This window comes from Sander lucioperca, chromosome 8 (assembly GCF_008315115.2).
Source record: "Sander lucioperca isolate FBNREF2018 chromosome 8, SLUC_FBN_1.2, whole genome shotgun sequence".
Lineage (NCBI taxonomy): Eukaryota > Metazoa > Chordata > Actinopteri > Perciformes > Percidae > Sander > Sander lucioperca.
This window is the reverse complement of record NC_050180.1, coordinates 14,527,291-14,554,859: the sequence shown is the minus strand read 5'-3', so window position 1 is coordinate 14,554,859 and position 27,569 is coordinate 14,527,291. Positions and strand designations below refer to the sequence as shown.

Below are 27,569 nucleotides of genomic sequence, written 5' to 3'. Positions count from 1 at the left end.
CCACAGCGTTGTGCTTTAGGAGACTAAGCTACACCTCTTCTCCCCTCTATGTGAATGGTAGGGGAGAGTGGGGACGGTTGCAACGTGTGGCAGTTGCAACATTGCTGATTTCTCCAATCAGGAATGAGCTAGTGTCATGAAATTCCTAATGCATATGCTCAGTAGGCCCCTCCATCCGTCTGGAAGTTAACAGCCACATGTCATCGTTCCTTATGGGAGAACTGAAATTCAAGGTGAAAAAGTAACTTTTTTTACGACCAGATTTTTTGTCATACTGTCTAAACTGTTTAAGTATTGATCTTTATCATTATATAGTTTGAATGTGCAGTTTCTTAGCTCTTAACAGACTTCAGTACCATGTGTTAAAGCTTATGTGTAAGGCTAGCATCACTAGTTTTAAGAACGCATTGTTGCAACTGTCCCCCTATGCAACTGTCCACACATGGTGTTGCAACTGTCCCTCATGACAATAATAATGACAATTAGATAAAATTGACATAAAAGGCAGTTCAGTAGTTTAATAACTCTGGTCTCAAATAAACTAAAAAAATATTTGAATAATTATGCTGAAGTATGAGTTTTATTACATCTAAATGACTGTCCCCATATATGGGGACAGTTGCAACATTTTTCATGGTCCATTTAAGTTCAAATTACTTCCATATTATCATATGTACACATGTTGCAGCAGTATGGGCAGGTAGGTGACATATATGGGTTTAAAATATATTTCTTTTGTCTTTCTAATACAAACGGTTGCTGAGAAACTGAAGGCAATGTAAAAAGTGTTGCAACTGCCCCCACTCTCCCCTACTGTTGTGTTTCACGTGTGCCGTGTGCTCTATCCTCTCGACAATCCCTTTTTGTTGTCTTTGTGGTAGAGAGGAGGTTGTGTGGACCGCCTGGAAGTTTTGTGGCCTGTTCCGCCTCTTATATTGTCTGTATTTAATGCTGGTCTCTAGACTTTATCCTTGCACTATTGGACTTATTTGCACTACCACCATGACACACACACTCTCATAGAGCACCTTACCATGCAGACTGAACCACAGGGTCAGTCCCTGCCCTGTCACTGCAAGCCTCTCATGCTTATAGTATCCCTTATAGTACATTCATGTGGATTTTTGATGTAGTATCTTTTCTTTTATTGTCCATATTATTCATGTGGATTTGTTATTTTATCATCCTGTTTATGATGTATGTGTATGTTGTGTGTGAAGTTATCTTTATCCAAGGTGTAATGGTACAGTATAGGTTTTGAGTGCAGGACTTTTACTTGTAGTGTAGTATTTTTAAAGTGTGGTATTACTTTTACTAATGATCTGAATACTTCTTCCACCACTTAGGTATTAGTTATTTTACTTAACTTATGTAAAGGATTTGAGTACTTCTTCCACCACTGCCGTAATGATAGGTTTCATGTGTCTTCAAATAGCTGCTTTTTCTACACCAATCCGAGACGAAGATGTAATATCGCGATATTTGGCCGAGAGCCCGCTGGCGTGGGGTTACAGAGGCTGATATCTCGCGTTACCTGAGCACTCCGTGTCTCATTCCACCACGGTCAAGCCTGCCGGTAGAGTTAACGTTCTTCAGCTCCACAGTAATCTTTTCATTTGGAAACTTGAAACGGAATTTATATTTATAACAAACGTCGTTTTATTTATTTAAAGTAAACGTAACCGTCTAACTAATTTCACAGGTAACCGTTGGTTCAAGATCGTAATTTGTACAGAAACGGACTTTAACAGCAGAGCCGGGTCGTGCTAACAAAGAAAATCCTTTCTCTTCACAAATAATCCCCATTACTCTCTTTAGTTATGAGTCATGTGGTCATTGATAATCCACACGGTCTAGATCAGCAGGTGAGTACTTTTAAATGCTTAACTTTTTTGTTTTTCTCATTAAAAAAAGTGGTTATTTTCCGTTACGCACATGTAGTTTCGACAGAGAAAGATGTAGCTTCGTTAGCTTAAGTCGCTATCTTTCGGCTAAGCTAACGCTGCGGCTGCTAAAATGGAGGTGGTGACGTCGCGGTATGGAACGGTTGTGATGGCGGAGCGCGTCACTACGCTAAAGTAACAAGCGTTCTATTGCTGTGTTTCCCTTTTTTAACATGGCTAGCAAAAGCCTCGAAACCAAACTAAACGCAGTGTGTAATTCACATCTTGTGGAATTGTATTTAAACGAATGGAAATGTACAAGGTTAGCCAACGTTTTTGACGATGCTGCCGGTGTCCTACGATGTTAGCCGGCTCGCGTGAGGCCTGCTGAGCCTGAAACGTGGCGCAGGAAAAAATGCTGGCAGCGGTTTTTAAGCCACCATTAATGTTTCTGAAATGTGACGCTCTCGAGTTAATACATAATTCAGGCTTTATTAATTTGGATGTGACGTTTCACTGCAAGCATCAATGCATATATTGTATCACTTATTTAATTTGTCAGCATTTCCGTGTTTGATCAGACTAAATGGCTTTTTAGGTACATTAGATTTGTCCTCGGAGAGCAATTATTTTCCACAGGAGGTGCATACATAACACAATGCCTTGCTGTGGATTAAACTACCCAGCAGCATATACAATACTTAGAAAATGTGCACAACCGTAAACGTCTACAGCAGTATAATGCAACATACACGTTAATGCTTCAGGAATATTAATCCAGATACATCAGATTTAATGACTACACTGACGGGTAACATTTTACTGCACGTTCAAGACTTTAACTTTAACATTTACCTGACAATACTTGCATACTTGTGTAAAGTTCTGACTGCAGGTCTTTGAGTTGTAGTGGAGTATTTTCACAGTGTGGTATTAGCACTTTCACTTAAGTAAAGAATCTGTATACCCGTGTGCCAGTAAGCATTTTCATGTTTTTACGGTCAAAGACAAAATGGCTGTTATGCCATGTTGCTTGTTAGATAAATTAGATCCTTTGTCCTGGCTGTTTTTTTTAAGTATCTTTTCAAAGTTGTGTTTTCAAAATGGATGTCATTGTTGCTGCAAAATAAATCTACCCATGGGTACAAATAAATAGCCGGACCTGTCCTAAAAGAGGAAATTCTTTTCCACATTGGGTGCAGTTACACAACAAAGTAAAGCATGATTTATGGTTGTGCGCTATATCTACGCACCTAGGTACGTGGATACCCAGACCCTACGCTGTAGCCTGACGTACACCTCCTCGAAAAATGTAACTACACGTCACGTCCTGGTTCTCCTTCTCCATAAACAACATGAAATCAAGGAGAGGGTTAACTTCTCCTGCTCCAGATTTCCCACCGTGGTCAGAAAGAACAGAGGAGACACTTTGTTTCCCTCACTAGAGTCCCTACTCACTCTGAAGATAATCACCATCACTCGCTCTACCACACACTCTCCAAACGCACCCACATGCCAGCCCTGCTATTCTCTTAAAGACACACCAACGCACAAGTACAAACTTCAGTCCACTTACGTATGCTACGGCGAGAGCTCTTTGCGAAGCCTCCGCAGAACCTTAAATCAATTAAACTGAAGTGCAACACGTAGTGTTAACTGGTAGTTTCAGTTTCAGACTCGTAGTTAATGTTCACCTGATTTTTAAACCAAATTGCATCATTAAAAGGTTCCTCTTTTTTTTTTTTTTCTTCCGTAGCTTGCTGCCCTAGACTTGAACTCTGCTGACGGACAAGGCGGAGGAACTGGCAGTAAGTAATAAAGCAGATTATACAATATTATATATAATATATATTTTATATGTCAAAGTAATGATTGATTCGTTGTCCTCTGTGTACCCTCCATGTAATTGTTTTTACAATTTGGTACTTTTGTATTGATTATTCAATTTACGTGTATGTATTGTAAACCACTGTTTTGCTCCAACAAGAGAGCTGTATTTTAACATAAAGTATGAAATACAAAAAATAAATACAAACTTTTTTGTAGCGTATTTATTTTTGAGGGAAACGGTGGTTTATACTAGACAGCTATATTGGAAGGTTTGTCTATTGTAAGTCATTTTCTTTGAGGGAAGGTTCTTCTGTGTAGCTTAGAGATGTTAACTGTTAACTGAGCGGGGGAGGGGTCGTTAAAATTGTTATCGTCAGTCAAACTATATATATAAATAGGTAGGTACTTTAAAACAAAGTTGGTTGCAGTGTAAAATAAATATGGGCTGTACAACCTTTCTTAACTGCTAGTTAACTTGCTAGTTCTAACTTTGTATTTGTTGCATTTTAAGCTCTTTATTTCTGAACTCGTGGCTCTCTGCTTGACAACGCTCACAGCGAAGAGCTACTTGCCACTGTAGCCATGAGGACGAGAGGATTAGTTCGGCCGCCCTACAGAGTATGTCAGGCAGACACACAGATGCCAGCCTCACATGTGGAAGATGTGGCGGACAAAGGCTCAGACATACACACCGTGGACCGCTGTGGACTTGTGCCGGTCGGGCAAGTGGTTCCAGGACAGTTGCTTCATGTGTCCACGGCAGTGCGCGCAGTTGTGGCTCCGCGGCCGGTACAAGTCCACAACTGCACGCTGAAAGTATGACCAGTCCTAGATGGGTGAACTGGGACTCGGTTGTCTGTCGGTTAGCGGTTAATGATCAGTTATCGAGGGTCGGCTTTCAGACAGAAATAAAATCTAAATTGGCATCCCTAGTAAAGCTTCTTTAGATGATGAATAATGCCGATCTTACCTGTCCAAAATGTGTGTTTAATTGTAAATGGCACATTACATGTTGATTTTTTTTTTCCCTCCACAGGGCGTTACATTCCACCTCACTTGAGAAACAAAGATGCACCAAAAAACGGTGAGTTTGATCTAACGCTCTGACCGAGCCGCAGTCAGAGTACGGTAAAAGCAAGCACAGCTGGCGAGGCATTAATATTTATAGGGCTGTACTGAATGTACATTCAAAGCTTTCTGGTCAGGTTTTTGAATGAAGCTTCCGATGTCTGTCGTAATATCTTATGACGTCATCACCCCAAAAAATCATTGGAACAAAACCCTCCAATTTGAATAACGTGAGTAATCTGTCCTTTTTTTTTTTTTAAAAATGTAATCAACTTTATTTACTGTAGTCAGTTTAGCTTCCAAACAACTGTCTACGCTAACCTGCAGCGCTGGACTTTTCAAAATAAAACGGACCGCAGCGCCTCCTAACTGCTCCGCTGGTTTAGTGACATTGCCAGGCTAAAATAGTCTTAAATTTGCAACGGGGCACTATAGCATAGCCCCATAATCAAAAGTGCCCTAGCTAACAACAGCTCGGGTAAGTAGGGTTGTTATATTTACTTGCCCAATGGGGACCGTTTACTTGCCCGGGCCGTCGGGGCGAGGACAAAATGATGGCGGTCTTACAGTGCGTTCCATTTGGACTCGGAACTCGGACAACCTCACAGTAGCACTTCTGTCTCATTTGTGTTCACACAGGCACGTTCAACTTCTGTCTGTGGATATGTTACGCTGTTTATATGCACAAAAAAACCAGCCATTGCTAACAATGGGTAACCTGGCTACAGCTAATGAAAATCTGACTTGTAAATGGAACGCATTCAACTCGGGCGTGACGTCGTTCCCAGCTCCGGCTTCCGAGTTCCGAGGTAAATGGACCGCACTATCGTGGCCGGGTTGGCTCAGTGGTAGAGCACGTATACTGAGAGGTTTATGCCTCGACGCAGAGGTCCAGGGTTCGAATCTGACCTGTGACAAATTCCCTGCATGTCTTCCCCCTCTCTCTCCCCTTTCTCACCTAGCTGTCCTGTCAAAAATTAAAGGCGTAAAAGCCCAAAAAATCTTTACAAACTTTTTAAAAATGGACCGCACTTTTGTTGAACCCTGTCAACTTTATGAATGAAGCTTCGAACTGTTGAGTACAGCCCTAAATATTTGTGGTTCAGATGGTGGATCTGCAGTGTTTTTGCTGCTTTAGACCATATGACTGTTGAGGACATTAGTCTTAAGTTTTACAAGTGCGCAGAATGAGGACAGAGAGCCATGACAACTGGGGTGTCTGTGCACGAAAGCTTATTTTTGGAAAGGATAAAGTAGGCCAAGTGGTTCTGTAAAATGTCTGCCACCCCAGACTGATCATAAGTAAGAAAATGAGGAAAATTTCAAAAATGTTCTTGATTTCAATGTCACATTTATTAAGTAACTATTTCAGTAACTTAAAGTTAGTTTTTTCTGTACCTCCTTAAAGGCATTTAATCAAGACGCGTGATGTGCCTGGCATAATTGGCCAGATAGATTTACATAAAAAAAAAAAAAAGTATATACATTTGAATAATGTTACTGTGTCATTGCACACATGAAGTTTTTCTCGTTTTGCTGTTTTCTTATTCCACAGCAGGAAATGCTTATTCCGCTGGTAGACAGTACGGTTATTCAGTGGCACCAGTAAATCTCTGTAAGTCCCTTCTGTCTGCTTTCGCTGAGGGCAACCTGCATTTCCAGATGCATGAAATAGCCATTTTACACACCAGCAAAGCCAGTGCGAAGCGGCGAGAGTTACAGCTTTACACTGGGCTAATGATTAATTGATGTGCTTCTCTCTGCTGGGATGCTTGCATTCAAAATGAGAAATCTGTTATAAGTAAAAGGGTAATTTAATGTAAGCATATGCTTGCTCGTTTAATGCTTTTGTTAACTATAGTGAGTTTAATTTTTAATCCATTGAAACTATATTAAAATGTTTTTTTCCCCACTGTATATGCAAGCCCATATTTCACTTGCAATATCCCCCAAGTTTCTTCAAAGTTCCCATGACCGTGGCAGTCGGTGTCGGCAGAAGCCACAGAAATAAATATACGGTGGAATGGGATGACCGTACGAGTGGTTACTGTTAGTGTAAAGCCCAACACTCATAATGCATGAGCCAGTAGTTATGGGTCAGTCTTTTTATAGCCTGCTTCCTGACCTTTGCTCAGGTTACCCAATACTGACCTCTCGCGTTTGTCAAAGCTTGCAAATGAAGTTGCTTATGATGCATGGTGATGGTGCCTTCAAGAGTCCACACACTGCATCCCTCGTGGATTACTTACTAATAATTAGACAAGAAATAACTGTATTAGGGCTGCTTGACTATGTAAAAAAAAAAAAATTCAAATCAATATTGAAGTTGCGATTATTTAACACGAATACACATTGACTTTTGAATAGATGTTGCATTTAGTAAACTTACAATTTGAATTCCCCTTAATTACACAGGACAAAATGAGTTTACTTGCACATTGTGATCGTTAGGAGCCGAAATCGCGATAAAATTGTGATTAATTGCACAGCTCTATAATGTATACATTGTGTACCCATTGTTCAACCGTTCATACCCTTTAATCACTGTTAGTTGCAGTCATTTAATGAAAGTAGGTATTTTATTTAGCAAAGAAACTGAGCATTGCCGCATTGCGATGACTCAATCCCACTCAAGTCTCTGTTCTTCTTTCTGAATTGTTCGGAGGCCTTGTAGCTTTTTGCGTCTGCCCACAGCATCCTATTGTGGACCTAAGTGGAACACTTTGCTGAGAACTGAATGCATGCAGGCTTTTGGTCCACCAACCCACGCTCCAGTTCATTCTTTTGATTAATTTACTTCTCTAGTGGGAAGTTAAACTTACACTTTGGAATCAACTGGTGCGCTCGGTGGTGAAAGAGGAACCTGTGTATAGTCACCTCCTTGGCACATGATTAAATACTCCTGACCTGTAGCGTCTGAAAGAGACGTTTGTTTCAAAGTAGAGTGATTATCAGGTGTTCTCCTTGGCCTTTTCCTTTGTCATTTGTGACATTAAGGCATCTTTTAACTGCCTTGCACTGCATTTAATGTGCCTTTTTTCTAGGTGAGCAAACTGTCAAAGCTAATTTATAACCTGATTTATAGCTCTTGGGTATAAGAAGTCAAGGGAATCTTTGAAGTTGAGCTTCCTTGGGTTGCTGCACAAGCATCTCCAGAATATGCAGTTAATTTGCTGTCTGGAGTGTGACACACCTGGCGGTATGATAAAACGGGCGCGTTAAGACCCACCTGGAATATGTGAGGCCGTGCTCGGGGATATATTCTCCTCTTCCAAGCATTGTCGGATTCACCGAACCACTTGTAGCTCATAAACTGTTTGAAATTCCCAGTTTAGTTTTAATTAATTCCTTTAGTTGCATGTTCCTGTTTTCATGTAGAGATTTAAGGTAGAGACGCATCTATAGATTGGGGTGTGCCAGTGTTAAGCATTACAAGGCTCTCCCGTTGTGCTTTACTTGAAGGGGGCACCATGACGGATGCATTTACTCGTACTACTTGTTTATACCGGGTATAAATTAAGCTCTTCGCCATCTAGAGCTAGAATCAGCCCGTTTGGCTGAACAATTCTTTAAAGCAAGGCTAATCACAGACGAGATCTGCATGCTCGGTCTCTCCCTTGATGCTATCGGGACATCAGCTACTTAACAAGCCGTACCATGGCAGCCCTATTGCTGTCCAAAGCTGGGCTGTTGCGGTTAATATCCCATATGAGGTCTCTGGGTACAGACAAGTCATCTTACCTAAATAACAAAGCCCATGTCTGGGTGGTTTTTTTTTTTTTTGTTTTTTTTAAAGATTCTATGTATTTTACCTAAAACATTTGACTTGCTTTGCACTTTTTTCCTACTTTTTATACAAAAGCACAGCATTACCTGTGACAAATTCTTTTCATAGATAAGAGCTTTCAGACCAGGCTTTGGTCGACTATGAAGTTGCTTGCATCCCAACTATAAGGCTAACAATAAACAGCCAGTCACTTTAAGAGAGACTAATGGCTAGTTAGGACTATAAGATCAGCCAAATGTGTACTTGCTTACTGACACATAAGTGAAATGCAGCATTATGCTCTGACTCACAAGCCTCTTCTGTTCTGTTTTTGTTTTTTTTTATTCATTTGTCCTCCAACGAAGATTCACCTGGATGGGACGGTGGACGCAGCAATGGATTTGTGAATGGGTACCACGACAACCGCACAAATGGGGGCTTTGGAGGGCGAGGACCCCCTCGCAATGATAGAGGTGGGCGTGGCGCCTACCGTGGTAACAGGGGTGGAGGCTCGTTTAATCAACCATTACAAAATGCAGGTGGGGAAACCCTGTCGTGCCTTGAAATGTCTAACGATAGCCCCGGTTTTTAGAGTCAACGACAGCGTAGTTTAAGATGGAAACTCGGCCCTCCCCCACCCTGGTTTATACAGTTGTTTTTTTTTTTTTTAACAACAGAAAGCCGTTACTCTGCATATGCATACAGGATTCTCAGTTATAAATAATAATTAACAATAGCTGTGCACTTAGTTTTAAGGTAATGATCTTTTGCGCTGCTTTTGGTAAGAAAGTGGAGGCAGCTGATGCCGGCGGATTTGCAAAAAGAAAATTGTCACTGAGCGACTTCTCTGTTCATCACAGGGTTTAGTGGTGGCGAAGGCAACTGGGGAGGAGCTCCCAGGGATGCTGCCTACAACAGCTTTGGCGGACGTAACGACCAAAGGTCAAAGTCCACCTTCTTCAATGAACGTGGAGCAGGCTCAAGGGGAAGGTGTGTACAATTGTTACATTTAATACACTGCACTACTGTCTGCAAGCTTGTTTTTAATACAATTTTCCTAATATTTTAAAAGGTCCAAAGTTTTACAACAAAGCTTTCACTACAATCTGAATGAGTCTTTATTTTAGAAGTTCTCTTCTGACATTCAGCATTTCTTTTGCTGTATTTGTTTTTGTGTTTTTTATTTTTTTATAGCAGAGGTGATAAACCTAATCAGTATGTTTTTGTTTGCTCAAACTAAACTAATACCCTTAAGTCGTCTTGCCTTGCACAACAGCTGGATTCTTGCAAAATCCATCTTGTCAGGCTTAAAATATTGCTTTTGTGTTTGAACCACCGACAAAACCGTAATGGTGGCTCCTAAAGATGTTAGTCAAGAAGCCCTGGAGAACATTTATTCATTCAAAGAAGAGCAAAGAACGACACTGAAGGCTTTCCAAACTGTTCTCAGTGACGGCATCTCCGATGCTTCTGTGTAACAAACCATTGGACGCATTAGGTCAGAAGTCTTCCCCTAGCGTAATACCTTTTCCGGTGTAAAACCTACTTTTAGCCTGTATTAATAGGCAAATACTGTTATGTGGAAGGGTTTCTTTTATCGCCACTATTTAACTTACCGTGTGCATGTGTACAGATATGAGCGTGGGGGCTTTTCTAGTGGAGGAAACAACCGCTGGTCAGAGGAATCTAGAGAGGAGGATTGGTCCAAGCTCTCCGCTCCCAACGAGCGCCTGGAAAAGTAAGACAGATTTTGCTGACAAATGACAAAACGATAACGGCCATCTTGTGTTTGCATTTGATTCTAACTTTTGCGACCCTTATTTTCCAGCGAGCTTTTCTCTGCGAGCAACACTGGGATAAACTTTGAGAAATATGATGATATTCCCGTGGATGCCACTGGAAACAACTGCCCGCCACACATTGAAAGCGTATGTCATTTAAACTTACATTTTAAGTTTTATTAAAAAAAAACAAGTTTGTGTCTTTTTACTGACGGCGTGTCTGATTGTTCTGTAGTTCCATGATGTGGACATGGGGGAGATTGTTATGGCGAACATCGGCCTGAGTCGCTACGATTGTCCCACTCCGGTTCAGAAGCACGCTATCCCCATCATCAAGTCCAAGAGAGACCTGATGGCCTGCGCCCAGACTGGTGAGTATTTCTATATCCTCTCAATGTGTGCATTTTACAGGCTTATCAACCAGCATTTTACTGGTTGATTTCTCTTGTTTGAAATATTATACCTTTTTAAAAAAAAAAAAAAAAAAAATCATTTAGCATACCCCTTTGGCTCCTTGGCTTTATATTTTAGGTTAAGTGAGTCTAAATAATAGAACTAATATGTACAACCCATGCTGTGTTTCAGGCTCCGGTAAGACTGCCGCTTTCTTGCTGCCAGTGCTGAGTCAGATCTACCAAGAGGGGCCAGGAGATGCTCTGCAGGCTGCCAAGAGCTCTGGACAGGTACTGCGGGGCAAAGATAATACACAATATTTGAACATATCCTGTACTATGTCTGTGAAGGTTCTCAGTCATTTAGGTCATGGTCGTTCTCTGTGACAAGCAAAGGGAACTTGCTAGAAGTTCTTTAAGATGTTCGCCTCATCGGAAGGCTTTTTCAGTTCTGTCTGAGCAGTGGGTAGTTCTGGATATTTAACCTCTGGTGGGTTGTGTCACATGAGGGTCATATAGTCACATGGGAGTCGAAGGGAGTCACATGGGAGTCGTTGGCACATCCACTTAAGGTGGTATCACATGAGTCGTTGGATCAACGGTGGGTCAACAATCCACCCGGTTGTCATGTGAGTCACCTATGTCAAGGGCTACGTCTCACCTCGTTAAATTGAATCCACGTTTCCTTCACTTGCTTACCTTCCTCGCTTCTTAGTCCGTCCCACTGAGGAAGCATGGGAGAGACGCGGGGTGAGAGGTAACAAGGAAATTTATTTTAGATGAGGCGTCCTTTCCTCTGAAGAGTCACGTGAATTATATATATGTGTGTGTGTGTATATGTATATGGGTGGAGTTAGCAATGGCTTTTAACTGCAAGGCTTCCAGGAATGCTGCTATGATGTATCCTCGCTCATAGCTCCTCAGACATCCCTCCTCCATCCTAGCTCCTCGGGGCAGGAATAAGAGCTTTGAGACGGTCTTCAAGGAGAGGGGCCAGAACAACTTCCGGTTCCAGCGAGGAGATAAATAAGACGCTTGGGTCGTTCCAGTTTGACTTATATGGCTTCTTTGACTCCCCTCTCACACCACCTGTCCTTCTAGGCCAAAATGTGGACATTGCTGATTTCAAATGTGTGTCCCTGCATTATCATTTTGATTCGTTCTAATAAGCATTATTTCTTCAATCCTCAGGACAACGGGAGGTATGGCCGCCGCAAGCAGTACCCAATCGCTCTTGTCCTGGCTCCCACCAGAGAGCTCGCTCTGCAGATCTACGATGAGGGCAGAAAGGTGAGCTCCGAGCACACACATCTGACACTATTCGTGGAACATGCAGGGTTTCCATGGGGTCCAAAAAAGTCTTTAAATTTGCAGAAGTATTTTGTTCTAGGTATTAAATAATTTGAAACGTCTCTTAAATTTTCCTGCAGCCATGTTATGCTTGTTGAAATGTTGTTTTTTTTGTTAATATTTCGCTCGTCCAAATATAATTTGCTCTATATGTACAAAGTATTAATGTCACCTTTATTGAATTTTAATCATTTTATTTACTTTGAAAGTACTTTTGTGACTCTGCATTTCGTTGTACTTTTGTCGTGATTATAGGTCTTAAATTTCATTCATAAAGGTCTTAAATTTGACTTGTTAAAACCTGCAGAAACCCTGACATAACAATGTTTGCCCAAACATTGAATATGCATCTTGAAGCTTAATTGTTTCCCTTTCTCCCTACATTTTTTTTTTTTTTAGTTTGCCTATCGCTCCCGTCTGCGTCCCTGCGTGGTGTATGGCGGTGCGGATATTGGTCAGCAGATCAGGGAGTTGGAGAGAGGCTGTCACCTGCTGGTGGCCACACCTGGGCGTCTGGTTGACATGATGGAGAGGGGAAAGATCGGTCTGGACTATTGCAAGTCAGTACAACACAGTGACCACACCGAGAAGGTTATTTTATTGAAACAACTGTCTCTGATGTGCCTTGATGTTTTTGTAATTTAAATTTTAAAATGGGTCTCTGCAGCTTCTTGATCCTGGATGAGGCTGACCGCATGTTGGACATGGGTTTTGAGCCACAGATCAGACGCATTGTGGAGCAGGATACAATGCCGCCTAAAGGCATCCGTCAGACCATGATGTTCAGTGCCACTTTCCCCAAGGAGATCCAGGTACGTTTGTACCGAGGTTATTATAGCAAACTAAAGCTATACATATAAAACTGAACTGAACTACACAGCATGAATTTCTGTCCACTCTCATGACATTGAACCACAAATGATTGACATGAGATGGCGCCGTGCCTTAAGTGCGTCATATCAGACACTAAAGTGGCACAAAGATTAAACATTAAACATCATGGCTATTCTCCAACATGTATTATATGTAGCTACATACTTATGAGACATTACACCTGGCTTTGACAACACAGAAAACTAAAACTACTGTCAAACTAACAAACCTTTCTGAAAATACTGAAACTTGCAAGCACTCTGAAAACTACAATGAAATAGAAAAGTCAAAACTAAAATAAAAAAACATTTTGAACTATTATAACCTTGCGTTGGACAGTCAACTGGTATAAAGAATCTTGCTTAATGTGATTAAATATCTGCGTACTTATCGGTTTGATTTGTTTGCGTAGATCCTGGCTCGTGACTTCCTGGAGGACTACATTTTCCTGGCAGTGGGCCGAGTTGGTTCCACTTCAGAAAACATCACCCAGAAGGTGGTCTGGGTGGAGGACGGCGACAAGAGGTCCTTCCTCCTTGACCTGCTCAATGCCACAGGTGAAAAAGCATACACAACGATGACAATATTTGGGGTTTCGCCTCTCATGAGGGTCACATTGGGATCTAATCCATCGTGTGTTTGTCCGTCTGCCCCATATCGAGCTAATATTGACTTTGCTACATCTCTGCTAACAAATGTTCATTTTAGCAGTGAAAGATAAACTATCAAAACAAAATGTCATGCATGGGCGAGCAGTCACTGAAATAACTAGCGTTGTTTAGGGGGTTTGCTTCTCATAATGTGTATAATATTTGTGTACTGAGAAGCCTTACGTTTACTGGCCGGTTTGGTTTTATCTTAGTTATTCCCAGTGAGGTTCAGGAAAATGTGACAGAGGCACCAGAGAAACCGGGTAAGTGTGAACATATCATAATTTCACTCTTGTCCCACAAGCCAGAGACATCACATCCCACAGCTCATCCTGTCCCTCTGCTCCCCAGCTGACTTGCTGCCTCAGTTTTTTTTAATTTATTTTTCCTTTCATTTCCGAATTAGAGCTTGTAGGACCGACAGAAACATTTGCCTTGCACTGTATAGACTCTACTATTACTATTGACTCAGATTCTGCAATTTCACTCCTTCTCTCCCCGCTGAGAAGGGTTACAGTGCGTTATCAACACCGGCACCAAGGTCAGATGGCTCAACATGACCACGTTGGCCGGCTGTCGTAGAAAGAGCTCTCCGTTTCCACGAGTAACATGGCTGTGACCGACTTAATGGCACTGATCTGTTCCTCCAGGGGACAGAATGCTGTTTTCTGTAGATGTACCTTAGAACATTTGACTGCCATAAGGGACATCAAATGTTCTTGCTGGTATTATGTAGAAGTCCTTTTTTTGTTTTTGTAACGTGACTTTAACCTCCCAAACAAGAGGCACACGTTGCTTTTGTTCTGTTTCCATGGTAGCTGGTGCAGCTGCCGCTATGAAAGGCATTTATTTCACCGACAGCCTTGGTGAAGCACACACTTGGGTAAAGAGTAGGGTTGGATATCACTTTGGGTTTTCTTTTGTGTGACTTGGAGTGGCCTGTCCTATCCATCACCCTTCAGCCATTTTTATTATTTAAAGCGTTTACTGTGATGGCCATTAATGCCAAGTATCTGGATTGTAACCTAATGATCTAACAGTTTGATAATTGTTTAAACAGACGTTATGTCGGATATCCCTATTTTAAACATGAATTCATTTGTCTTCAGTACTGTGTGCAGGAAAACACTGAAGCCAAGGTTGTCAGTTAATGATTGTCAGTAAATGTTAAGCTTTTTATGCAACACATGTCTCCATTTTTTTAAGTTGTCATTTAGATTTTTTTAGTTTGAAGTTCCTGCTCATCTTTTTAGCTACCAAAATCCATCCATACCCCTCTCCAGTTATCAATGATTTTATATATTTTTATTTTTTTTCTCTTTACCTACTTATGTGCTTTTTTTTTTTTTTTTATTATTTTTTTTCCTGCTCTCCTCCCTTTTTGTCTCATCCCCTTTTTGTTTCCGGCTACGCAGGCAAAGAATCGCTGACTCTAGTGTTTGTGGAGACCAAGAAAGGCGCCGACGCTCTGGAAGACTTCCTCTACCACGAGGGTTACGCCTGCACCAGCATCCACGGAGATCGGTCCCAGAGAGACAGAGAGGAAGCTCTGCATCAGTTCCGGTCAGGACGCTGCCCCATCTTGGTGGCTACAGCTGTAAGTCGTTCTGGCTCTTTGTTTCCTAACTGAGGTGTTGCGTCTCGTCTTTTAACACCGAGCCGTTTACATTGGGTCTTTTGCTTGCAATTAATAAAAGCAGATTCAGGGACAGTCCTGAAGGAAACGGTGTGAAATGAGGAACATTGTTGGCAGATTCAATCAGCTGTTGATAATTGACTCAAGTTCCATAATTAGACCAGCAGTCAAAATGAGACCCTGACTGTAAGTTAGTTGTCTCACCCTGTAGATATTAAAGCTGTTTGTCTCCTAACTTGTCCTTTCTCCAGGTGGCTGCCAGAGGTCTGGACATCAGCAATGTGAAGCACGTCATTAACTTTGATTTGCCCAGTGACATCGAGGAATACGTTCACCGTATTGGCCGTACGGGACGTGTGGGCAACCTTGGTAGGAACCCCTTTTTTTTTTTTTTTTTTTTTGTTCCGTCTTAACACATTTCATTTTTTTTTTTTTAAATGCCCGTTATGTTCATTAATATGTGAATGACTCTTTATAATCTGGCTGTGTTTTGTGCAGGTCTGGCCACGTCGTTCTTTAACGACAAAAACAGCAACATAACCAAAGATTTGCTGGACATCTTGGTGGAGGCCAAGCAGGAGGTTCCCTCCTGGCTTGAAAGCCTGGCCTACGAGCACCAGCACAAGAGCACCACCCGTGGACGCTCTAAGAGGTAACTGTCTCACGCACGAACATGTTTACAACAAACCCAGATCTCGGCCCCCTTATCGGCCCCATCAACACGGCTAGTAGATTAAAGCTACCAGCCGATCAGATTCTCTTAATAGCCACGTTTGTTTTTTCCTTAACTTAACGTCACTAGGGCTGTCCTCGACTAAAGAAATTCTTAGTCGACTGACACTTATATGATTTTGTCGATTAATCGATTAGTTGATGTAATCGACAGAGCTGTGCTCTTTGAGAGGTGGTTAAGACTAGAAAAGCACAATATAAATGTAGTTAATGAACCATGTGTAAAACTAAGTTTCTCCACAATTAATCCTGCAAAAGTACCACTTTAAATCTTGTGTTTACCAGAAATGTGCTCATAAGTTTCTTGGAAATGAGTAATTAAGCATGAATAAGCATAAATTACATCAACTAAAGAAATCTTAGTCGACTAAGACCAAAACGACCGATTAGTTGACTAATCGACTAAGAGGTGGCAGCCCTAAACGTCACTACTTAATTTTAGCTCCTCTGGTTTGTTTGGCTCCGTTCTATTCGTCTTCTCCGTTTCAGCCTAGCTCGTTACCGCTAGGCACGTATCTAATGGTTGTTTGTCACGATATGAGTGTTCATGGGAAATGTAGGATTGGAACTACAAGGAGTAATGCAAAAGAAAGATGATGTTTCCAAGCCAAAGACCAACAAAACCGCCCAAATTTCTTGGCAGAAAACAGACCAATCTGTAAACATTTTTGCAATCATTCTTCACCAGTCGAATTTGCTCGTAACTTTTAAAGTCTTACCTGTCAAAGTAAATTTTTCCCTGCATTTGGCAGGTGTCAGTTTAAAGCCCTGTATCAAACTACTTGTGGCGTAAAACATTTGAACTCTGCTTGTTTTGTTCCTGTGCTTTTTTTTCTTTTTTTCTTTTAACTTGTTGCACTTTCACAAAACCTGTACCATAAAACGTCTAACAAACGTACGTTCTTGTCTAGGTTCTCTGGCGGATTCGGAGCTAGAGACTACCGTCAGACCCCTGGTGGCTCCGCTAACAGCTTCAGTAGCAACCGTGGTGGAGGTGGTGGTGGGCGCAGCGCTGGAGGCCATGGAGGAGGAAACCGTGGCTTCGGTGGAGGTAAGGAAACAATATTTACCCAGCCTTTTATCTGTGCTTCACTTTGGTGTCGACTTAAAGGGTTAGTGTAGCCATACTTCTCCAGTCAGTGTGTTAGCTACAGCAGATGGCGGTCGGCACGATAACAGTTTGGAGAAGCAGGCAGGAGTGCTGACACGGAAGCTAAGCAACGTCCTGCTGTCAGTTTAAATGGACGCTATATTTAGTATATTTTCAGCGCTTCACCTTGCTGTCCCTTTACGACGGGGAACTGAAGCCGTTATCTCTGCTCTCTTCAAAGCCACCAGACTCCTTTGACAAAATCAGACATTTTACCTCCCGGAACATGGGAGTTGCTGCTCTACTGCTGCCTCCATCAGTTAGTGTTATTGTGAACAAAGTGACCACTTACACTTTTATGTACTAGGGGAATCACCAATGGCCCCACGATGCTTATGCCATGATACGATATTACTGCGATTTAAAAGATATTGCGATAGGTTGCAATTTTTTTTAAAGATTTACAAATTATGTCCCCAAAAAAAAATCTTTTTCATCTAAAAACATAAAATTCAGTTTGTTCTAGTGGACTGTAAAAGCAAATTTTTAATTTTGTCACCAAAAAGTTAAATTCTCATGTGCAATTTATATAATGCAGGGTTCATACGTTTTGAAAGAACCTGGAAAAGTTATGGAATTTGGAAAAAATGCAAATTCCAGTCCTGGAAAGGTTTTGGAAACAAAGACCCAGAAAGTTTTTTTTCTTTTTTAACACCGCATAATATGCAATTTAATGAATGTATTTCCCGTCGTCCTAACCTCACCGTTCTATTCGGGGCGCGATATTACGACTCCGGCTATGAACCACATAAATTGTCATTAATTTTATTGTTAAACCTCTGAGGGGAAACTTAAACAGATTTTTATTATTGTATAACGTCGACTGACATTTTCAGGAATACATAGTCATGGAAATTTGCCGAAAAGTATTGGTTAAAATGCGTATGAACCCTGTATAATGAAAGATCTATACTTGGCGGCTGTGCATCAATATAGTCTTGCCACAAAAAATATTAAACAAGCTAATATGTACCCCTGTTTGTTGGGCCTAATTGATTTACGGTATAAGAGTATCATTACCAATTCCAAGCTTCTTAAAGCCCACAACTATAAGTCTTCACATCCTAACGGAGAAAACTAAGGTCATTTTGATTTAAAGTCGCTGCTGCTCGGCTGACTGAACTTTGACTTTGTCCTTCACAGGGAGCTTTGGGGGCAACTTCTACGGCAACGACGGCTACGGAGGAAATTACAGCCACTCTGGGAGTGTGGATTGGTGGGGCAACTAGTCGCCATAGGAAGAGGTTGCCATGTCAACCCAACCCAATGGAAACCACATGTTAACTTAAGCCAGACCATAACAAACCCTCCCTGTGTAGCTTCACTGACACACAGTACATTACCAACCCTGGTTCTCTGCCATTCGCTTCTCAAAAAGGAAGTGCAGCACGACGCAAAAGGAAAGTCACCAGCACGTGCAACGCACCGGAGAACGCAGAGATTCGCACACCTCAGAGTGAGCATGGATGCTGACATGCATTGTCCGATAGCAACTTCGGACTTTCATTGTTCAAAGTATTTTTGTTCTTTTTGTGAAAAAAAAAAAAAAAACACACACACACGGACACCCAATCGAATAACCTGAGGATCATTTGTATGTTAATGTACTGTGCCTTTTTGGAATTTAGACAGGAAATCTTATGTTTTCATTTCACCAGATGAACATGGCCAAGAGCTTCTAAATTTGATTTTATTTTTGTTTGGTGAAAAATATTGAGGAAGGTATAAAAAAAATATATATATATATATAAGCTTGGACTTAATCAAACCTTGGCAAACACTGGGGTATTGTGGCTCTGAGTCATGATTCCATTTGAACTTCAAATTTATCGCAGGATCATCATGTAGCCTTTTCTAATAGTCAAACAGCTTAACGGAGCCGTTGCTATGTCTAATACGAACTGGGCCACTCTGTGAAGCCGTTGATTTTAATCCTAAGGGACAAAGTTACATTCGTTTTTTTTTTTTCTTCCTTTTTTTCTGTTTTGCTCACTCTATCCTGGACAGGCTCCTTTTTATGGATATGATAGTCTTTTGAAATAGCCATTCCTATTGTAATCTTAAGAAAACACAGAAGTCATTAAGCTCAGTGCCAACAGATCGCTGAGGTTCGAACAAGAACTATCACTGCTGGAACTTGTTACTCCACGTTTTTCAATTGACTTTGACAGTGTTACGGCAGCTAGTATGTTACCAAGTGCTAGCTACGTTAAGTGGGCGGTGTTTTTTGTTTATTTTTACTTGAGACATTTTTGGTGCAGGTGTGTGCGAAATTGAAAAACTGACTCCCAGTTTTTTGATTTTTGAATTGTTATACTACAAATATGTATCAAAACAAAAAATGCCTGCCATCTTGAAAGTGAAGTTCAAAATGGCTGCATAAAGGACCACAGCATCGGGGGAAGGGCACAGCGTGGTGTTAGTGTTTACCGAATCGACCGGCAGCCACGAGGCCCAGATGGTATTCTACGCTTGCAAGTGTTTTGTTTTTTGGTCAAGGAGGAAAGACACGTGAACTGAGTCGCAGGCTTAACTTAATTACAAACGTTTTCTCTTTTCAAGCTGCGTTGGGAGGCATGGTTCATCTTTAAGAGACAGACATTTGAACGATCACTGAGGTTTATCAATTAAAAAAAAAAAAACAGCGAGGGAACAGAGCGGGTAGTGCAGCACTTCGACCACTGTGGTTCGGGGGGGTCACGGGGCTAGGCGTTTGGGGAGGGGGGGGGCGCGGAGGGCGTTCTCGTTGCACCGCCGTCGTCGGTGGCTTTGGTTTCCATTGCTGCGTAGTGTAACTGCAGGTGGCCAAAGATAGGGGAGTGTCCACTTCCTTACAGAACATTTAAAGTACTGTCAGGTCCTCTGGGAGTTCATCTGCTCAGACATGTATACGAAGAATAATAATAATAATAATAATAATCTGTGGCTCCGTGAAGCCAGAGCAGGCTTTTCCTCTCAAAGAGGAGCAGCCATCAAGAGGAGGAGAGATGGGGCGTTTCACCTCAAAATGCTCCCAATTTTCTCATCGGGTGTGTTGTGCCTTGAAAACCTTTTTTTTTTGTTTTGTTTTTTTTTGTTATTTTTTTTAAAGAAATTGAACTAAAAGCGGATGCACTGACAGTGTTGAGAACTTGAGATTGAATGGTGCTACTTGATTTAGGTGTGTAGGCCCTTATGCGTCGTCGTGCCCATCAAGTTTTACAAAAAGTTCTTTTATTGCACATCTAGAGTTTTATATAGATGTCTTCGATATGTGTCCTTAGCTTCCAAATATTGTGTGCGAGGAGATTGTGGAAAAAAAAAAACGCAGCTTGTTTACAAAAGGGGACGGGTTCTCAACGTTTAAACCAGGATTCATTTGGGACCAGGGGATTTAGCAGTCGGGGGGGAATTTAGCCATTTGCACAGATTTCTAGATTCTACTTTTGCTGCTAGTTTTGTGTAATTTATTAAGCATTTTTGACAAATATTTATTTTTGTAAGCCTCAAAGTGATTCTTTGAAAGTTTCAGAAACTTGACCAAAAGACAGTACAAAAAACACTGGCACTTGAATGTTGAATGTCACCTGTATGCGTGAAATTTATATATTTCGGGGTAGTGTGAGCTTTTTAATGTTTAAGATACATTGGACTCGGTAAATAATATCCACAGCTGTTTCAGGGCCTCATCAGGGCCGCTCATCTCTTTATTAAATCCAATTAATTGGTCAACGAAATTAGAAATGGAATTGGACAAACATGCCAAGGTTTGGAATAACGCTGTCAAAACGAGCAAAAAAAAAACTTACAAACGTCTTGAGCACATCAGTGCTGAAGTGTTCCAGATTCTCCAATTGTGTGCATTATTGATTCTTTACTCTAATTTGAACAGATATTTTTTCTCCAGTGAATGTCTGGCACATGGCAATCCTTAAAAGAAACAAACATGTGGTTTATTCTCATTGTTGTATTTGCATATATGCCACCTGTGGAGTTCTCCTGGAATGTGGAGCAGGTCTGCAGGGTTTTTTTCCGACGCCGCGCCGTTTGGAATAGTTTAAAATTGATCAGAAGCTTGTGCAAGTTGTTGCAGGCAGAAGCAGAGACTTGTTCCACATTCTCCGTAGAACCCCTAGGGCTCTTTAGACGTAGACTTTGCTTTCTGTATTAGCTTATAGGCTACCGCACTGCATGGGAAGTAACTCAGCTGTGCAATTGTATGATTTTACCAAAATAAAAATGTTTTTGAATGCAAAAAGTATCCGGATAAATCAAAGCATGTTTCGTGAAGACTTGTTTACTGTAGTTGTGCGGAGAAGACTTGTAGCAGCAGCCTTGTTGCCTCGTGTGGATACGGGGCGGACGGGCGGCAAATTTCAACTTGGTATAGATTGGATGGGCTTCATTTTCTTTTGAAAGGAAATTATATAAAAAGATTTTCATTTGTAAATTCATGTGTCAATGGTGTTATTTTCACAAACCAGTGAGTTGTTGGGTGTGAATTTTTTTTTTTTTATTCGATTCGGTGTCATTGCTCAGACAACTGGGACGACAGCAGTTGTATCATTTTATTTTAAACTAAATATAGTCTCGCATTGCCAGCTGTATCTTCACATTGCTGTGGAGTAAAGTCTGGCTACACCACAGATGCGTTCTGGGATAGGAGGGGGGAAAAAAAAACGCTCTGGGTTGTTTGCGTTTCTCTAAACCAATCGTAATCGTCTTGGGTGGCGCTAAGCTCCGGACGCAGCGACGGCGGCTCTGCTAAATAGTCTCGGGAAGGGCTGGGTACGGAGTCCAAAACTTTTCAGGCACCGACCAATTTGCCTCTGAAGTATCGACTGTCGAAAAACGCCTCGTCGTTCAATACTTAAGGAGTAAATCTCATCAGCGTGAGTGAGCCAATCGGCACGCAGCATGCTTCTACCAGGATCTAACATCTCTGATTGGTTGTCTAATATTACACGTAGAGACATGCAGGAAAAACTACGTTGTAGAGACGGGACTCGCGTAGTAGGAGCTGAAACATAAAAGATTTCTGCTGTAATGTAGTTCTTTATAAAATTTTTATCGAAAGTATTGTTTAGGAACCGTTGTCTAAGTCACTGTGTTGGTATCGGCCATACATTTATTTATTTTTAACAATACCCAACAATACAATAAAAAGGAACTTGTTTTGGTGGAACATTTGCACCTCGCAAAAAAACGCCACATACAATATTAAATGAAGTTAACTGTTGACACAACACAGTACCATGAGCTATTTAAATTAGCTGATACATGGTTAAACCTCATTATCTCTTACCAGTGTATCTCTGTGTGTACTTGGTCCACAGCAATCCCACCAATCAGTCCCAAAACGTCCCAGTTAGAGAGGAAATGACCTAAACACATTCTTTGTAAATCTTTACAATCATTCCCTGAATGAAGCAAGCAGGTCTGCCTTGTTGCACCATCTGTCGGTACACGATCCGTTCTGCCTGCACGATCCGTTCTGCACATGCGCAAAATGTTCGCGCATGCGCGGTTGTACGAGGATTTACGACACTGCACGATCTGTTCCACGCTTCCGGTCGACAGCCAAGCTAACATTAGTTTAGCTAACAGCTAATTCGGCTAACTGCTAGCTGAGACAGCATGTAATAACTTTAAAAGACCCTCAAAATAAAACTTGAAAATAAACGTTGACATATATAACAGCTGTTACGTCAGTTCTACTTTACTTGTGCTCATTTAAAATACAATCACTCAATACTTGTCTTTATTGTTATTACTGTGAAGTCTTAATTTAGCTGTAGCCTGCTTTTCCCATTACGTTTGAGTTAACGTTATTTTAGACTGAATCTAGCTGTCAGCTAGCGGTTAGCCGAATTAGCTGTTAGTTTAGCTAACGTTAGCTTCCCGGTGGAGGCTAGCCATAGGCTAGCGTGGAACAGATCGTGCAGGTCGTATGGATACGTAAAACAGTATTATCTTGCGCATGTGCAGAACGGATCGTGCAGGCAGAACGGATCGTGTACCGACACCATCCAAATATTCTTAAAAACTTGACATTTACAGCGTGTAGCTCGCTAGCTCGGAGGTTGTATCCGGTAGCCATCACGCCTGAGGCTTTATCCTGGAAATGTCCTTCCGTTAAACCAGACTAAACCAAAAATAGAATTAAAAACCTTGAACAATATAGTGCAACAACTACAACCTAAATGGGCGTCCTTCAAGAAAATGTTACATTTTCCAATTTAAAAAAATTTAATTTCCCCACGTACATTTTGTGTCTCTTTTTTGGTCATTTCTGTTTTCTTTGGGGTTGCTTTGGGTCTCGGTGGTCATTTGGCGTCTCTTTGTGGTCGGTTTTTCTTTTTTCACATCTGTGTCTAAAACATTGAAAAAGCTAAAGCAGATAATAAATAAATGACACTCAAAAAGCAGGGCTGTAATCAAGTCCACCTTTGTCGAGTCCAAGACCAGGACTAGTCGAGACCGAGTCCAAATGAGAGACGGTCAATACCGAGACAGAAAAAAAAAAAGAATCCTCTTCAAGACCACTCACTTACCTGTTCATAATGTATGATGGGAGAGACAGTATATCTCCTACTTTAAGATGATTATTTTGCTTTATTATTTGTAATAATCAAAAAGCAAGTGCAGAGTAACACATAGTATCACATTAGGCCAGATTATTTACTTTAAATATAACATGGAAATGTTCCCGTTCTTGAACGTATGACTTGTCCTGAAGAATCCAGAGTACAGAGAGCTCTCTGACATTGTGTCTGTGGCCTGAGTGAACCTGACTGATACCTGATGATTGAGGTATGTGATGCAGCCAGGTGTATACCAGGCGGCCAATCACAACGCCCGTTCTAGATGGAGTTTGAAGTAAACTAATACCTGTTGTCTGAACGAGCGCGCTTCATCAATGGTTTTGTTTTAAAGGAGGAAGTTACTTTAGAACAAAAGTATAAAGTGCAGGACTCAGTCGAGACCAGCTGGAATATTTGGCGAGTCCAACGGCCGAGTCCGAGACAAGTCTGAGTCCAAATACCAACGAGTCCAACGGCCGAGTCAGAGACAAGTCTGAGTCCAAATACCAGCGAGTCCAACGGCCGAGTCAGAGACAAGTCTGAGTCCAAATACCAACGAGTCCAACGGCTGAGTCAGAGACAAGTCTGAGTCCAAATACCAACGAGTCCAACGGCCGAGTCAGAGACAAGTCTGAGTCCAAATACCAACGAGTCCAACGGCCGAGTCAGAGACAAGTCTGAGTCCAAATACCAACGAGTCCAACGGCCGAGTCAGAGACAAGTCTGAGTCCAAATACCAGCGAGTCCAACGGCTGAGTCCGAGACAAGTCCCAGTACAAATACCAGCGAGTCCAATGGGCGAGTCCGAGACAAGTCCCAGTACAAATACCAACGAGTCCAACGGCCGAGTCCGAGACAAGTCCCAGTACAAATACCAACGAGTCCAATGGGCGAGTCAGAGACAAGTCTGAGTCCAAATACCAACGAGTCCAATGGGCGAGTCCGAGACAAGTCCCAGTACAAATACCAGCGAGTCCGAGACAAGTCCCAGTACAAATACCAGCGAGTCCGAGACAAGTCCCAGTACAAATAGCAACGAGTCCAACGGCCGAGTCCGAGACAAGTCCCAGTACAAATACCAGCGAGTCCAATGGGCGAGTCCGAGACAAGTCCGAGTCCAACGGCTGAGTTCGAGACAAGTCCGAGTCCAAATACCCATCAGTCCAACGGTCAAGTCCGAGACAAGTCCGAGTCCAAATACCAGCGAGTCCAACGGCCCGATTCAGAGACAAGTCCGAGTCCAACGGCCCGAGTCCGAGACAAGTCCGAGTCCAAATACCGAGTCCAACGGCCCGAGTCAGAGACAAGTCCGAGTCCAAATACCAACCAGTCCAACGGCCGAGTCCGAGACAACAGGAAAGCGTCTCGAGTCCTCAAGTACTACAGCCCTGTCAAAAAGCTTAAAGATAAATCTTGCTAAAAAACTCCAACTCCAATCATCAGATGTAAGAAAAGTCTTGTAGTGACATTCATTCGGGGTAGGTGCTGCTCCTAAACCTTAGAATGGCGGGGGAAACCCTGGATGTTCTCAAATCCACCTCACCTCACATCCGTTTTGTTCTTGTTTCAACGTGGCAGTGAGAAATGATTTTTCCCAATTTGGTGTGGAAGAGCTTGTCTGGTCTGCACTGATCCCTGAACTCAACCCATTTGAGTTTTTTTGTGAATGTTTTGGGCAAAAATCCTTAATTATGCGGCACATTTTCTTCAAAAATGCGATGGAATATGCGGAATATTTATGAAATTTTATGCAATGAAATTGCGGGAACTTGCAAAAATTGCGGTTTCATCATGGCTTCATCGCGGGGTTTGCAGCTTTTCGATGATGTTCACGTTGCGTAATTACGTCACTTCATAACGTTCCCATGGCAACAGGGGAAAATGGCTGCTCTTGTGTGAAGTAAACGCAACATTTTTCAACTTTCTGCTAAGATATATGGGACTTTTTTGCAACGAAAAGCGGGGATTATGAAATCATGCAAGCCCCGCATAGTTTGCGCGGAAATCGGCAATTTATGCGGCAAAAGTGTGGCGTATTTGAAAAAATGCGGCCCCCCCACATAAATATGCGGACTTTGGCTGATTATGCATTGAATTATGCGATCGCATAATTGCGTTTTTCTGGAGGGACTGAGAAACGGCAAGCTAGCGTCAGCACCTGACGCTCACTAACATACGGTGAGAATGAAGTGAGAATTTATTTTTCATTTTTTACTTCCTACGTCTACTCCACGTGTGTCAAAATCAAGGTCCGCGGGCTAAATCTGGTCCCTCGCAAGTTTTGATCCGGCACGCATATCAAGCCTAGTTGTGCGGCAAACCAAAAAGACGGAAAACTGTTGAGGCTTCAACGTTGAGGATTATTCAGGGCAAGTGAAAAAAAATTCTACTTGCCTGAAGTCAATTTAAAAAACAAAAACAAAAAAAAGAAGAAAGCTTTGTTATAAAATATGACCAAATATATTTACCAAACATGATTACATTGGATTAAAGTTCACTGGAATTGTACCTTGTATGGTTTCATGTGACAAATGAAATTGATTGATTGATTGAAATAGTTAAAATGTTTGAAATAAGGACCTCTCTCTAATAAAAGCCTCCTTCAAATAAAGCCCCCATCCACTTTATATGAATTTGTGTGTGTGTGTGTGTGTGTGTGTGTGTGTGTGTGTGTGTGTGTTTGTGTCTGTCTTTCTTTCTGTCTGTGTGTGTGTGTGTGTGTGTTCTTGTTTAACTATATTCGTGGGGTCCAAAAACCGGGAATACAGTATACTTGTGGGGTCCACAAGTTCAAAGGACTGTTTGAGGGTTAAGACTTGGTTTTAGGATTAGGGTTAGAATTAGGTTATGGTTAGGGTGAGGGTAAGGGTTAAGGTTAGGCATTTAGTGGTGATGGTTAAGGTTAGGGTAAGGGGCTAGGGAATGCATTATGTCAATGACGGGTCCCCACAAAGATAGTGCCACAAACCTGTGTGTGTGTGTGCGTGTGTGTGTGTGTGTGTCTGTCTGACGAGGTGAGCCGAATCCCCCAGCGACCCAAATCCACAGACAGTTGTCACAATCGTCTGTTCCCACGGTAACCTGATGTGCAGAGATTTAGGTTTGTCTGCTGATCTTTAAAGCGACGTACTCTGGTGAACAAATAAGTAAGCTGACCTGTTGTTCTACTTTGTGGGAGCTTTTTAGGCTGTGAAAAGACCAAACAATGGTTACATCTCTTTCATCCTGCGTAGGTTTCATAAGCACCCAGCCACTGACACCAGTCAAACTGCTGTATAATATCTCTGTCTCTTTTTAAAAACTATCATTTTAGGCGATGCTTTCATCTCTGTGGTGAAAGACGGCGGTCTATAAAGCATCGGACAGTACAGTAATCTTATTCAACAAATTGTATTGATCGACTCATCAGATCACACCGGTGGTGGCACGCTGATCCCCTAATCCATTTCAACTTCTGCATATAAGTTATATGTCCAACTTCATGCTGTCTGTCTGTGTGTGTGTGTGTGTGTGTGTGTGTGTGTGTGTGTGTGTGTGTGTGTGTCTGTGGGTGTGTGTGTGTGTGTGTTTGTATGTGTGTGCCTGTGTGTTTGTGTGTGTGTGTGTGTGTGTGTGTGTGTGTGCGTGCGTGTGTGTGCCTGTGTGTTTGTATGTGTGTCCCTGTGTGTGTGTGTGTGTGTGTGTGTGTATGAGTGTGTGCATGTGGGTGTGTGTGTTTGTATGTCTGTGTGTGTGTGTGGGTGTGTGTGTGTGTGTGACTCTGTGTGTGTGTGTGTGTGTGTGTCTGTCTGTGTGTCTGTGTGTGTGTGTGTGTGTGTGTGTGTGTGTGTGTGTCTGTGTGTTTCTAAGTTACCACTCTGCCCCGTTTTGATCTGAGAGCTTCTCTTTACTTCTG

General features: G+C 41.9%; 1 protein-coding gene across 8 annotated transcripts; it reads left to right on the top strand.

Moving 5' to 3' along the window:
* The first annotated feature begins 1,533 nt into the window (after window positions 1–1,533).
* ddx3xa (DEAD-box helicase 3 X-linked a) lies at window positions 1,534–21,348 on the top strand. Of its 8 annotated transcripts, none has more exons than XM_036004694.1 (20): window positions 1,534–1,865; window positions 3,640–3,691; window positions 4,750–4,797; window positions 6,337–6,396; window positions 8,913–9,020; window positions 9,408–9,537; window positions 10,181–10,285; window positions 10,376–10,475; window positions 10,564–10,699; window positions 10,914–11,011; window positions 11,912–12,010; window positions 12,470–12,630; window positions 12,738–12,882; window positions 13,356–13,500; window positions 13,806–13,856; window positions 15,009–15,190; window positions 15,481–15,598; window positions 15,728–15,881; window positions 16,873–17,012; window positions 18,255–21,348. In XM_036004694.1, the coding sequence occupies exons 1-20, from the start codon at window positions 1,821–1,823 to the stop codon at window positions 18,338–18,340; spliced, it is 2,163 nt and encodes a 720-aa protein (XP_035860587.1). In that variant the 5' UTR covers window positions 1,534–1,820; the 3' UTR covers window positions 18,341–21,348. The 8 variants fall into 8 exon arrangements, with proteins under 8 accessions (XP_035860587.1, XP_035860585.1, XP_035860588.1 ...); XM_036004692.1 differs by having other exon boundaries at window positions 8,913–9,086; XM_036004695.1 differs by lacking the exon at window positions 6,337–6,396.
* The last annotated feature ends 6,221 nt before the right edge of the window (window positions 21,349–27,569 follow it).